General features: G+C 39.4%; 3 protein-coding genes across 4 annotated transcripts in view; 2 read left to right on the top strand and 1 right to left on the bottom strand.

The window, feature by feature from the left end:
* Positions 1–3332: 3332 nt before the first annotated feature.
* LOC110055605 (uncharacterized) lies at positions 3333–8889 on the bottom strand. The gene is made up of 2 exons (XM_089273807.1): positions 7957–8889; positions 3333–4749 (listed from the first exon to the last, which is right to left on the bottom strand). The coding sequence occupies exons 1-2, from the start codon at positions 8708–8710 to the stop codon at positions 4085–4087; spliced, it is 1419 nt and encodes a 472-aa protein (XP_089129933.1). The 5' UTR covers positions 8711–8889; the 3' UTR covers positions 3333–4084.
* A 658-nt stretch (positions 8890–9547) lies between these two features.
* Positions 9548–11437, top strand: LOC149103596 (uncharacterized). 2 transcript variants are annotated; one of them, XM_089273810.1, is made up of 3 exons: positions 9548–9645; positions 9716–9803; positions 10192–11437. In XM_089273810.1, exon 3 carries the CDS (start codon positions 10261–10263, stop codon positions 10708–10710), a length of 450 nt encoding a protein of 149 aa, XP_089129936.1. In that variant the 5' UTR covers positions 9548–9645; positions 9716–9803; positions 10192–10260; the 3' UTR covers positions 10711–11437. The 2 variants fall into 2 exon arrangements, with proteins under 2 accessions (XP_089129936.1, XP_089129935.1); XM_089273809.1 differs by having other exon boundaries at positions 9548–9803.
* Positions 11438–11575: 138 nt separating this feature from the next.
* The window catches only part of LOC110055565 (uncharacterized), a 5489-nt gene continuing 2933 nt past the window's right edge, over positions 11576–14131 (top strand). Inside the window, exon 1 of the mRNA XM_020761956.2 lies at positions 11576–14131. This exon is cut by the window's right edge and continues 551 nt beyond it. The gene's annotated coding sequence lies outside the window, so the exon portion shown is untranslated.

Raw genomic sequence — 14131 nt, 5'->3', positions numbered from 1 at the left:
TTTTACTGACTGAGCATGCTCGAGCTCGCTTCTACAAATCGTGTCTGAACCGATTCTGGTAATACAGCATCCAGTTTTGGAAAATAGCCCCCCAAAAATACGCGCGACTGGTGATAAAACGTGTTTCTATTTACGTGTAAAAGTTAGATTATGAGCTTGAGATTTGTATCGCTTGATAGTTGAAGAGAGCACAGTCCGCGAGTCAACTATCACGCATAGAAATCAAATAATCGAATTGTTTTACTATAAATCTCGACTAGTCCTTCAAAACTTTGTCTAAATCCTCTTCACGGACACTTCGAAAACGCAAAGACGCGGCGTCATTTTGTTAATAACTGCACTCTGCTAAAAGGCTACTCACTATCTACAACCAAAGATAGCGAGTAACGTATTGAATAGTAACTTATTGAATACTAGCTTGCAGCTAAGCGTAGTGACAACTTTAATAAAGCGATTGATTGATTGATTGAATCAGAGAACGGCATTCGTGATAGAACGCTACTGGATTTATATTAGAAACTCGATAGAAACACAGAGAAGTTGCCTTAGTCACAATGTTCGTTATTTTCTGTGTTCTAAAAGACAAAGACAACATTTTGAACATATTTCTGTCGAGTTATAGAAACACTCGTGGAAGTTTGGAAGAACTTAAAAAAGCTGTGGAAACACTCGCCAATCGGCTCGTGTTTCCACGGCATTTCTCTTGTGGTTCTCCCAAACTTCCGTGTTTCTATATAACTCGATAGAAACGTGGAAAATGTTTTCTATTTGCTAAATAAATGACCAAGCTGGTGATGGTTACCGCTTGGTATTGCAGAAGAAAGTTTTAAGACTAAACTATAAGTTGACCAAACAGGGCAAGGAGTTTTGTAGAAAAACTGATACACCTAGAAAGGTAAGGAGCAGTCGCACTCTAACGCTTTGTTCCCTGGGGATGATGGGCTAAGAAGCCGACAGAAAACAACAACAACAACGGGAGGCGGGAGGGTGTGTGTGTGTGGGGGGGGGGGGGGGGGGGGGCGAAGGAATCACTGAAAATCTGGAGAACAGAAGAATATTTAAATTAATAATAAAAACTAAGCAAGAAAATAAGAACCCGCAATACAGGGGTCTGATAACTTCGTAAAGCAAAGGGCACGTTCCTTGTGGTAACGTCTTGGATCGGACAAAGATGACTTCATGAATGTTTTCCACTGTGTCACATATCCTAATGTATTCTCATACCGTTGAGTTTTTCACATTTCATAACAATGCCAGTGGGCTTTAACCCTTTATGACCCACGGATTAACAACTCAGTTCATTGGCATCAAAATTGCCACTGCGTGCAGACGATCCACTTTCCAAGTTGTGTGGCTCATAGCCACTTTGATTAATATCCAGAAAAACACTGATTATTATGCAAAAAGACACTCATTAGTATTCAAGGGGACAAGGAAGATATTATAATAATAATAATAATAATAATAATAATAATGATGGTGATGATAACAATAATCAACTTTATTTATTGAGAGTGGCAAACAATAGCAATAACTGAAAAACCAGTGGCCCTCTTATAAATATTTACAGAATAAAAAAGATGACGTGTTAAAAATAAAAAATAAAAAATAAAAAAACTGATTCTCAAATATGCAACGATTATCTAAAAAAAAAACTGAGATATAAGATACACTAGAATATTAGAAAGCGAAGCATTGGATCAAGTCTAACAATTAAAACAAGAAAAATTAAAAATTTAATTGATAAAATGGTCCAATTCCGTACAACTGTCCGTAAAATGTTGAAGCTGTTGAGGTAGCCAAAACGGGCGTATCTTTGTTGACCCATTGCCACTAGTGCTTACACCGGGTCATTTTATAAGAACGTTAGGAGGTAGGAAGTAGCATTAAGAAATCATTTCTGGCATAGCCTGCAGAACAGGTGTAATTTTTCGCCCCTGTTCGCCTAAAATACGCAAAAATATTACGCCTGTTTTGCAGGCTATTTCTGGCATTACCATAGCAACAGCAAAAAATATCAACAACAGCGAATTGCAACGTTTTGAAAATACATAGTCATGCTACAAGTTAAAAATTACCCTGGTTGAAAAAAGTATCGGTGAACATAATTCTTGTAAGGCTGCAATGCGACATCAAACTAACACATCTCAAATCCAAATTAGATAACATGCTTACACACTTTGACTTTAGCAAAGTCACAGTTTACACTGTTATTACTACTGGGATCCAAAATATCGGATCCAAGGTCCCCAGAGGTATCTTCAAAGAATAGAATAGAAACTTTCGGATAGAAAGTCCAGCATTGTGTCGAGAAATGTCTGCCAAGTTTAAACACTTGTGTCGTAGAAAAGGCAACTTTCACGTTTAAATTCTTGTTCACTGCTCAGCCTATCATGCACAGGTTAATCTGATGAAGAATCCTCCTCCATCACGCTTGTTCATTGCTGTGACAACCTATCTTCCTGGCCTAAGACGAACCTCTGAAACGTTCATCACTTCCAACTTCCCAGTTTCTGGATTGAAGACCAAGTCTTCTCTTCCATTACTTCCATTCTCTGAAATCTCCCCACTTTCCCCGACCTCGAACGCGATGGAGCTGAACCCATATGTTTCACTCGAAAGCGGCGTCAGTCAACCAATCTACTATGAAATTGCTTTCTGTCGTGACTTAAGTGGCTAAAAAAGCGAGAGGGCATGGATCGAGAAACAAAAAAAAAAAAGAGAAATTGTGTGGACAGGGTAGGTTGGGAAGCGAAATAAAACACAGATATCGCTCCATCGTCTTCTCAGCTTCTTTTTCTGTGGCGTTATCCATCTCAAATGTACATGTAGTGAAGGGTTAAAAAGGTGATTAATTTACGTCCCAGCGCAGCATCATGCATTTCTATTCCAATGCAACATCATATAGTTTTTGACCTGATCGAAGCCAAATTAATTAACAACAAGGAAAATTGGAAACAGTCTAAAACCTCTATAATTTCAGAGTTAAATGTACGTCTTTTCTTCTGACTTGTACTGCTGAAAAATTTCACCACTGTCCCAAACGGGGTCTCCTAGATCGAGCGGTCCTGATAGAAACTGGCTGATGTTGCTTTCATCACGAAACCAGTGCTTCTGTTTCAAGTGTCCATCTTGGCACGCGAGTCTCTCTCAGTGGTCAAAAACTCACTTGCATTCTCATTTTGATGTTATTTTAATTTTATTCCATTACTATGCAGGTCCATGAAAACTGACTATTCGTTACACATTACTGATTTTATTGAGAATGATATACACAAAGAGATATAAGACTGACAAGCTTACTGCTTGAAGAATTACTACTTTACCATAGGTTTGATTTTTTTTTTTTTATAACCGATCATCCCCACAAGCAACGATTCAAGTCTACGAAATGAGCTTGACCATTAGCCCCCCACCCCACACTCCGAAAAAAACTCTAGTCAGCACAGGTGTGGTATTTTGCAATACCACCCCCCGGGGTGAAATAGGCCTGTCCAACATAATTGCAAAGATGGACAAGCTTCCAGGACTGTGGAGCCTCTTTAACACGGACACCAAGGAAGCAGAGAAGTGTCTATATTATGGACTGGGAATGAGAATTCTGGCTTCTCTGGGACCGAGTGAACCATCCGTATTATGAAGGTGTCCGCATCAAGGAGGTGATTGTAAGGAAAGTTTCCAATTTATGTATTTCAGTGATTTTCCTCGTGCTAATGAAAAAAGCTTCAACTGAAAAACTGAGAGTTAAATGTGTTTTGTTCTGCTACAGAAGTATTGCAATCGATTTAAACAAAGTTCACGAATCAGTCGGGGCTTTTCGGCGAAACAGGATGACATTTCGTTTCGAAGAAAAACTCGGAAGCCCTTTGTTTCTGCTGATGCCATATTTTGCGAAATGCTGCTTGGCTTAGGGATACTTCTGCAACGAAAGTTCTCGATACTGTTCGAAATTCACTTCAAGTCGTCGAAAATTCGTTGGACAGTTCGAACAACAATGCGTTGCTAACGAAACTTCGCTTGGTGTTATGTTCGTGTTATGAGCGACTGTAATATACATTTACTTCTCTACACCATGACAACTACTTTACATCAATGAGCAACACTGAGAGCTTTTGTTAGGCTGGTAAAGCATCAAAGGCCGTTCAGTGTTTTTTAGAGATGATTCTTGACGTATTTCCAAGATAGAAGCTATTTCTTCATCCTTGTTCATAACCTCTGCTCCTTCCTGTAAAATCGTCAGACATTTTGAACGAAAAGGGCTCTCCTTCGGCAAGAGGTTAAAATTTCCTTTCAGCACCTTACGCTTGGTTCCAGTCTGTTCAAACAGAAAGCATCCAACGCTTACGACATCCTCTCCATGGTCGGCCTTCGGTTCAATGTTTGCAATAAACAAGAGAAAGCGTCTCAAGTTATACTGAGGCATGTTTGTCCAAACTGTTCGTTCATCTCCGCCACTGGGTTGTTTCAGACCGATTCTGTGATGTGAATGCCACTCGCCAATGTGACAAACACCTTCCTCGCTGGTCAGATTGGAGCCGACCTTCTCCAAGTACGCCACGTCTTGGTAGAACGAGTGAGCCGCTCGCTGACAGTTTCGTCCTGGACCCAATACAAGCTGTATCACTGCGCTGTGATCGTCGGACCACAGACCGAACAAATCTCCGCCGGTCTCCAAGGTTTGATTCTTTAAAACCCAAGCACATATTTGCTTGTACTCATCAGCATAGATGGCCACTGTAAATTCTTTCTCTGTGGACATTAGGAGACACATAGGAAAAAGTTAATTTGTTTGCAGCAATTGTTTACCGAAATGAGAGTGGCCTGTGTTAACCTGGCGTGACATGGAAATGAGTTTTGTTTCTGAGAAATTGCATGATCATGAAACAACGTTGACAAACATTTGCAACTTTGTTTTAATAGTATATCAGTGGATGATCAGTTGCACAAATCGGCCTCAAGGTGAGTTTGATGCTACGGTAAGTGGGATGTAACAAACTGTGGAAAGGTTTCTTTTAGAATAATAGCAAAAGCTGAGGAACTTTCCTCGAATAAGTATTGTAAATATGACCCTTAAATATTGCATGCAGGCAGGGGTCATTTTCCGAGAATCTCAGGAAGTATTTCAAGACAACTGTTCTAGTTCTAGTCAGACATAGCAACCGAGAAAACAGAGAATCAAAACAGTTCTAAAATTCCATCAAATTTAAGTTAACAAACTTTTTTATTAGACTATTTCTGAGTTACCTTCTTCTAAGAGTTACAGAGCTGCGAATATATTTGTATTAAAATGTACTTAGGTTTATACGTTGTGATTTATATCCTATGGTGGGAAAATTATCAACACCTTGAATAAATATATAAATACATTAAAACTTGTTCTCAGAGTTATAGAGACACTATCCTGCAAGGGTTAGGGAGATCTACTGCTCGAATGTTACATTAGCTTCGGGTGAATTTTCTGGTTTGCTATCTATTTGGCATACTGATAATTTTGTAGCTCCTAGTACCCGATCCATTACTGACAGATATAAACCACAATTCGTTTTAATTACGTAATATCATTCTTAACAATTTTTAAACAAAATTCTGATTTTGTGAAGTAAGTTAGAATACAACTACGATTCCGTAGTAACATTTAGAATCTGTTTTTTAATATATCTGAATACGTGAAACATGTTGTCCATTGTGACTGATATTTCTCTGAATGATATTTAAGTCCCCGATACTGCTTTCAAGTACCATTTTAATTCAGTTGAAATCTTAACCCTTGATCTATATGTGAACGAAAGAAGTTGGATCGTCCTATATTCTATTCTGACATAAACATTCCTTATTTGGTATAAGCCCCTTCTCCACTTTCAATGTCGCTATCTACGGTCTTTCGTGCAATCCCTCTTCGAGCACGACGCTAAGATGGGAGAGACAAGAAGAATAGAGTGTTATTAACTTTATCTGAGAACTTTTTTCCTCAGGTTGAAGACACTGAATTTGGATTTTAATCTTTAGCAATTTCTTTGTAATGTGTTGCAAAAATGTTGCTCAATGAATCCTGCCTCATGCAAGAACGTTTTCGGCCTAGCTGACAAGAGGTCATTTTCCTAGAAAACTTGGAAGTCCGTAGTTATAAGCTACATGTTTACCTATTAAACCTCTTACAACAGTTCGTTTTCGTTTGGATATGTTTCCCTCTGTTTAAACCTGATCCCTCAGAAATTCTCACTTGCATCGGATCTAATGGCCTTGTCAGCTCAATTCAACCAATAGGCACCTTAAGCAACAGACGTTTTCGTTGACGACGGCGACGTGACGACCGATAAGAAACTGGGGCTAGAACGGCTTCAGGTTGCGGTCGCGACAGCAAGTTACCATCCTTAAAGAAGGATTTCTCGGGCTAGCATCACATCTTTTTGTTTTGTCCACTCCGTCTACGAGTTGAAGATAAACTATAGTTGAAAAATAACTCGATGGAATTAAACCTTATACTATTCATGTTTTACTAAGAGATGTAAAATCATTGCGAAAAATGACGAAACAATTTAAGTTTATAAACTTTGCCTGCTTTGAAATGTCAAACGTAAAGAGCAAAAATTATTTTACTTGTAAAACGTGTATTGCTAAAGCAATTAATTGCGATTTCTAACCAAAGTTTGGATCACCGCTCATTGAGAAAAAAAAATCAGGTGTATTTTTAGACTGCCAAGATTACACACACATAGATTTTGAACAACATCTCAGCTCACTGCGTTTGTCATTCGACACACTGATCGGCCGCTCAAATACAGGAGTTTCACCAGCTCTTTTGGTAAAGAATCGTAAACAGCATTCTGCAAAGGATGCAATAATCTTGTATTTACAAGAAATAAAATCCAGGCGAGACAATTTGGTAGCGCGAAGTTTGCCAGCTCTTGTAAACATTAAAAATGTACATGTACACACAGTTCGAATACAAAATTCATCGAGTCGATTAAAAAAGCCTCTACGTTAAACGAAATACCAAGACGAGGGGATTGCAAAAATTAAATCAATGTTATTTCAAGCTATAGCAATCTACCGATTACACGTTGAGAAAATCTGAAAAAACTAATTATACTGAGCGGCATTACGTTGGATGAAAGCAACTCTTCGCTGAAGGCTAGTTTGACATGCCAAAAACAATTTTTCAGTTAAGAAAAAATGAGTCCAGGAATACTTCCAGAACATTGTTTTAAGCATAAAGGCAATCATTATGCAACTTTACCTTGGTTCGGTACCAAAATAGCACAAAAGTAAGCTAAAGGGGATCAAAACAAAAGATTAAGTACCCACGTTTTCGTCGCGACGTGAAACTCCACGTTCTCACGTTCTCGACCTCAGGGCAACGTCAGGTCACAACGTATTGTACATGCGCAGTGACGTCTCGAAAGAAATGTCACGTTTCCGGTTGCCGTCGTCAGGCCGGCGACGTCTGTTGCTTAAGGTGCCTAATAACGCGCTTAAAACTATGATAACGATTCCTGGTTCCTTTTGCAGCCCAAAGTCAACTGAACGAAATTTTTCTTTGTGGGTCGTTCCAATATTTTGGTAATGAAGCTTATGCATGTATAATTTGGCACAACATAGGTGCAAAAAATTACATACCCCATTTCATTACATCTTTGTACCAAGCAATGCGAACAGCAAAGGCAAGGACTAATATCAAAGACAAAACATTGTAAAACAGTGGATTGCTCGTTCTCTCGTTACCGTCGATCGGTTGGTATGACGGAACAGCTGTCGTTCGGTCGCTCAATCAGAAAGTCGGTTGCAGAACATTTTTTCTGTCATTCTATTGTTAGGTCAGTCGGTCGGTAGGTAAAAAGTCGCACTTCGTGCAAACTCTGGAGTGCTTTAAGATTGATTAGTCCTATTAGGTCCTTTACAACAATGCACAAAAAGGGCAGCGCCTCCTTATTTCGTTTACAATTCGAAACAGCATACCCTCTTCATTTTCGTTCTTAGTCTCTGGTTCCTCTCCGCGTTTCAACCGCTTGTTCGTTTTAACTTCCACTCTGACATCTCCTCCTTTTTGCTTGCGGGACTTTCTTGGCTTCTCACTGCCCATCACGGGACGCTTGTTCTTCATGTTCCTTCCAGTGTGTATTTCTTTCAGAGACTTCAGTTCTTCATTCTGGTTTAGACACTCTGCTTCTCTCTCTAAAACGCTCAGACATTTTGAACGAAAGGGGCTTTCATTTGGCAGCAGGTGGAAGTTTCCTTGCAGCACCTCCAACTTCTGGTTGGTTCCCTTCACAAATTCGAACAGAAAGCATCCGACGCTAACAGCTTCGCATTCATAGCTTTGAGTCTCAATGTTGGCAATAAACAAGAGAAAGCGGCTCAAGCCATATGTAGGCATGTTTGTCCATACTGTTCGTTCATCTCCGCCACTTGGTCGTTTAAGACCGATTCTGTGATGGGAATGCCACTCGCCAATGTGACAAACACCTTCCTTGCTGGTCAGATTGGAGCCGACCTTCTCCAAGTACGCTACGTCTTGGTAGAACGAGTGAGCCGCTCGCCGACAGTTTCTGCCTGGACCCAAGACAAGCTGGATCACTGCGCTGTGATCGTCGGACCACAGACCGAACAAATCTCCTCCCGTCTCCAGGCTTTGATGCTTCAAAACCCAGGCACATATTTGCTTGTACTCGTTGGCATAAATAGCCACTGTAAATTCCCTTTTTGTCGTCATAGATCACAGCTAAGGCCAACGTTTTACTTTACACAAGTCTTTGCAAATTGTTACCCTGAAATGATGCAGACTCTATGTGATTTTCACTTTCGCGGAAAAATGAAAACAAGGTAAAGCTTTTGACCAATAATTTAAAGGCTTTTTGTATTTAGCCTGGCGTGACGCGAAGACAACTGATTTCTTGGAAATCGGGTAAGTTAATTCGTGTCAAAACACCACAGATGGTTGAACATTTGAATTTGAAAAGTATTTATCAATTATACATATCTAAGTGAAAGAAGTGTAGAAATATTTTTTAAAAACGCCAAATATATATGTTCTTTCATTCGATTCATTCGATGAACTTTAAGGAATAGCAATATTATGCGCAACTCATGATCAGACATCTGTATTTTTATAAACGCAACCGTATGATAATTATAGTATCTAAGATTAGGAATGAATGCTTCCTTTGTTGATGCATAAATTCCTAGAAAGTTCACATTGTTTACTCTCAACCGTGACAAGCATGAGTTCTAGTCAGGTCAACAGCGTGGACATGATATATCTCATGATTCTGAGAAAAACAGGATGTTGTTTGCATGCCAATCAAGCCATGGCTGTCATAAAGCTGGAACCCCCCGTGCTCGTTTTCCTCCTGCTTGAAAATTTTTCTTTAGATTATGAGCGGACCATGGGCAGCGGAGAATTGTGAAGATGAATCATTCTTATTGAATATAGTCCCATTTAAGTTGGTTGTGTCACAGCAGTCATAATTCTTAGCTTGCTCTGTCACGCAATAAAAGTACTTTAATTAACCACCGAATAGGCTAAAAATCACGAGATATAGATTTTTCGACATACGCGTTCGTAGCTTTATGCCACGTACCTCCACAACTCTTAAAATTCAAAATGCGCTGGTTTCCAGACGAAGCAAGCTACTAAGCTGAAAAGTTGTAAGCAGATATGAATTTAGCACCCCTTATGCCTGATGAGGATAAAAACTTTTTTAGTTTTGGATTTTAGAACATGACGACGTCACGTGCAAACGACGAAGTTATTACATGGAGTCACAGTCCTCGCTCGCCTCGCCGTATTGTTCTTTTATCTTGAAGTAGGTCATAAACTTCAACAAATAATTGAATTGCAAATTCGATTATCTTTCCTTTTATTACCATCAGAAATGATGATGTTCAGACCTCTTCGTAATGTCGCAAAATGCCGAGCTTCTTAAGCGAAAGAAACCCGCTAGCTAGAACAATCGACATCTGTTGTCCTCACTCAAAGAGAAATACCGAGGTTACACCTTAGCTTGGAAATTAAAATAGAGAAAAGAGAAAATCCATTCTTAAGTTTGAGGAGTACAATGTGTCGAGTGTGATAGCATAAATTTGTGTTCTACATCGTTATTGTTATTTCGTGGAACAGTTGTGATTGCATGAAGTAAGGCAGTGATTGGCTCGCTTATAATTGGTTGTTTACATTCGCGCTTTGGCACACAGGAAGTACTTCCGCAATTCTTCTACCCACTGTTAAAGCGAAAGCACCGAGCGACGAAGCTTACCGTGAAGATGGGTTGGAGTTTGCAGCAACAGGCAAGACTTGGATTGGAAAAAGATGTTTTGGATACAAAGTTAAAGAACGTGACGTGGATTAACCCCACATCAGCTGGAGATACCAGAGTCGAATGGCGAGTCAACACTAACAACGGCAACAGCTACACGCTCCGTGTGTACCTCGCCAGTGACTTTCCAAACAGCTGCCCGGTACTTGTTGTAAGCTCTCCTTCTTCTCCATTGAGGAAAAAGGATGGATCTCTTCTTAACAGTGATGACGGGAGAGATCACGTTTATTCAGCGCACGATGGTTTGACGAAAATTTGTCACTTTATCCCAGATAAGTGGACGAGCGAAAATACCATATACCAAGTCTTAATGAAAGGTCGGATCTGGTTAGAAGCTTATGAGATTCACCTGCGTACCGGAGAATATCTTGACAAGTATCTGGCACACATGCAGTGACTTAAAATTAAACGAGCATTTAGTAGTTTGTATGGCGAAATGCCTTGTTTGTCCGAAGTAGGTTTGTCACGCTCAAGCATACAATGATGATATTAAAAATAATCCTAATAATTAAGAAGACACTGTCTTCGAACTGAATAACAAGGTAGCGAGGTTGAAATATATATGCTGCAGTAATATAATTATACAAGCAAAAATAATGGATGGATTTTAAGAGCGCTTACTATATTGAATATGTAGCGGTTCACTGGCAAGTGTGTATAAAAGTACTGCACATAACGCCCGCTGATTAGTGAAATAAATGAAAACTGAGTTTATTTTCAAATTTTCAGTTATATATATATATATATATATATTTTTTTTTTTTTTTTTTCACATGTGCAGTATTTAGCTCCAAAGTTGTGGGTCGTGCGTGCAGTGAACACTTGTATTATAATTAACCAGTGTAATTCTGTGACGTTTCATTTCTCGGAAGCTTCACATAGTTGTTTTTCACTGCCCGTCGACAAAGGGGCATCATGAACACACATTTGTTTATACAGGCTCAGTTGAGACACCAAAACTAGAATTCCTATGGCGAGTGTTTGTAATTTGGCAGGAAAAAGGACAAGTAGTGTTAAATGATATGTTTCTTGTAGAGCAACCTTTTCCCAGAAGTCTTCGAGTTTTAAAATTCTCAATTCTCTGCGGCATATCATAGGGCTTAATAAAGCGAACTCAAGCCTGACTGACTGTTGACTTATTTAGTGGAACTCTCCGCTCTACTTAAGTTCTTAACGAATTGATCATGCAACTAAATTGTCATTGTTTGTGTGAAAATAGACAGAGACTTCCTCCCTTTCTTGGAAAGTCAGGAGTTCCGAACTGGCTATGTCATGTGGTTGGTGAGATTTTTCATAACAATGTTAAATTTACGAGTCAGGCCCGCAAAAAAAGAACGATATACACCAAACACGAAGATTACCGAGCTTAATGAACCTAATTTACAACACAACTCAGCAAGCTATGGCTAAATTCCAGGGTATAGAGTTTTAGGGAAAATTACCGACTGAAATATTGCATTTTCTTCTTGACCTTTATAATTTGTTGTTAACGCTGAAGATACCTAAGAAGAGCCTAAAATCAAGTGGTTTGCAGGATGCGGGATATTTAGGCCAAAAAATTAACAGGGAAAATTAATGGGAGTGCTCCTGTTGAATCATAAATGATGCACTGAATGTTATTTTTTTACTGAAGCTACGCTTGAATAAAAGCGTTGAGACACATTATGCTACGTCATGAGTACAATAAAATGTGCAAAACAATTCTGAACTTCTTTACTTTTGTCATAATTCGGAACGGTTATGTGGATATATTACAGTACGACATAACATGATTTCGATTTATATTACATTTCAGAGTTTTTTGAGCCACTAACTGCATGGGCGTAACTACAATAACTTTGCAAAATCACACGGAAACAACCTTCTCCACCTGCGTCTGTGTCTCCTAGATAAATCTATGTCGTGAAGTTGGCATTAAGCCATGCTGCCAAGTCCTTAATTTCTTGAATACAAAACAACAGTCAGCTCCCTAGTTAAACCATTGTCCTATGTACATGTACAAAGTTTTCAATTCCAATGTCACTAATTATTTAAACTGAAGCAACAACTCGAGGACAACGTAGAGCATGACTGATTATAATAATAGATATTGATTATATAACATGGAAAATTCTGGCTGCAGGTCATTCTACTTCCTGCTCGAAAATGTTACTCTATTACCAAAAGACGGACATCTAAACAGAAATTGTTCAAGAAGAGCATGCAGGACTGTTAACTACTGCTTACAGTTCCGCTGCAAGTCGCTGCCCGTCGCCGATGGCACTGGTTCTGCTGCCAGTGTTACTGCTACTACCGCTACGTCTTCTCTTGCAGCACCTTCTACTGCCGTGTGATCGGAAACAGTCCAAGATGCGAGGCATCATTTCTTCAATCCGTTCTTAGACTTGCATAGTCTTTAATAGTGTCGAAAAGGGCTAGTGCTGTATGATCTCGATTCGCTTTGCGTAGAAACGATTTTCACTTGTTTCCCTTTTTCGCTAGCTTCTCGCCAGTTCAAAACCTCCATCTTTCCTGTAGAAATGACCATCACCAAGACAAAGCCCTGATATTGCTTGGGATTCTCAGAGAACTCGCTCACTGATGGTCGGGACGACCTTTGAAATGCGGCGTTCACATCTCGAGGGCGACTTCGACGAAAGTCCTTGTAGTTTCGAGGATGGCCATTGTTAGAGTTGCTCGGAGGTACTGGAGAAACGGATCTCACTTTTCGAGCGGGACTGGCGTTTAAATATCGAGGATGGTCCCCCTTAAAGTTTTGGTAATGGCCAGCGTCGAAGCTGCATGGAGGTTCCGGAGGGTATACCTTGTAGTTTTGGTAATGGCCAGCGTTGAAGTTACAAGGAGGTACCGAAGGGAACGGGACGAAGTTTCCAGGAGCCATGGCGTAAGGATTGCAAGCAGGCACCCAAGGAACGGGGAACATGTTTGCAGGAGGAAAGCCCATACAGTTAAAAGAAGCCATGCTATTGAAGTTTCCAAATGCAAAAGCAGCACAGTTTCCAAACGGATAAGGCATAAAGTTGCCATAACAGAAGGCGGCCCACATTTTGCATCGGAGTAGTGTTGTTACAAAATCGCTCAGATCTAGCGCTGCTACAATTAGCTTCTGCAAACAGCAGTGACAACTATATATTTCTAGAAATATGCTACTGGTCAGCAGTGATGACTGAGTGTCAATCACTGTCAAGAAGATCAAAGGCATAGGGACTGTATTTGCCAACTTGGTATTTATGAAGATCAAATTAACAAAGTGCATTATCAAAGGAAAAAGGACGCTGGCTTAATCATGCACGGTTCAACCTCAATATATAGCAATGTTTGCACGGGTATCTTCTTCCCATTCCTTCCTTGAAAAGTCAACTGGTGGGTGGTTGATAATTGAGCACCGGCCTGATGATTAATAATTCATAAATAATACCTCATCTAACGGCGAGGATTGTTCAGTTAGCAAAAACTATAAATCATCTTTGATAAAGTGGCGCGCCTTTCCAGTCAATATTCAAACAACCTTGATATACAATACATCCATTACATTTCTGTACCATATTTTTTATTTCGTTTCTGTATAGTTATTATTTTGCTTCTTTATTTTTCATGTTGCTTCTATATTTTTTATATCTATTCCTATTAATTTATATATGAGTTTAGCTCATCTATTTTTTATTTTGTTCTCTTTATTTTATATGCGTTCTATATTTTTTTATATTTATTCCATATTTTTTTTGTTCCGAGTGAGATTTTTAATTTTTTTTAATCAGTTTGCAACACGTGATCACATGACCGCGATGCACTTCCTCATTGCGCCATTTTGGCGTTTG

The sequence above is a fragment of the Orbicella faveolata genome, unplaced genomic scaffold, assembly GCF_042242905.1.
Source record: "Orbicella faveolata isolate gen_17 unplaced genomic scaffold, um_ofav_v1 contig_35, whole genome shotgun sequence".
Lineage (NCBI taxonomy): Eukaryota > Metazoa > Cnidaria > Anthozoa > Scleractinia > Merulinidae > Orbicella > Orbicella faveolata.
Note: the sequence above shows the minus strand (reverse complement) of the source record. Positions and strands in the feature narration are given on the sequence as shown.

Bases quoted from the DNA above. Each gene is read 5' to 3' on its own strand.
- LOC110055605 (XM_089273807.1), bottom strand. From the start codon at position 8,710: ATGACGACAAAAAGGGAATTTACAGTGGCTATTTATGCCAACGAGTAC. The intron at 4,750-7,956 runs GTATGCTGTTTC...TAATGTCCACAG, and splicing joins TAAGAACGAAAATGAAGAGG to AGAAAGAATTTACAGTGGCC.
- LOC149103596 (XM_089273810.1), top strand. From the start codon at position 10,261: ATGGGTTGGAGTTTGCAGCAACAGGCAAGACTTGGATTGGAAAAAGAT.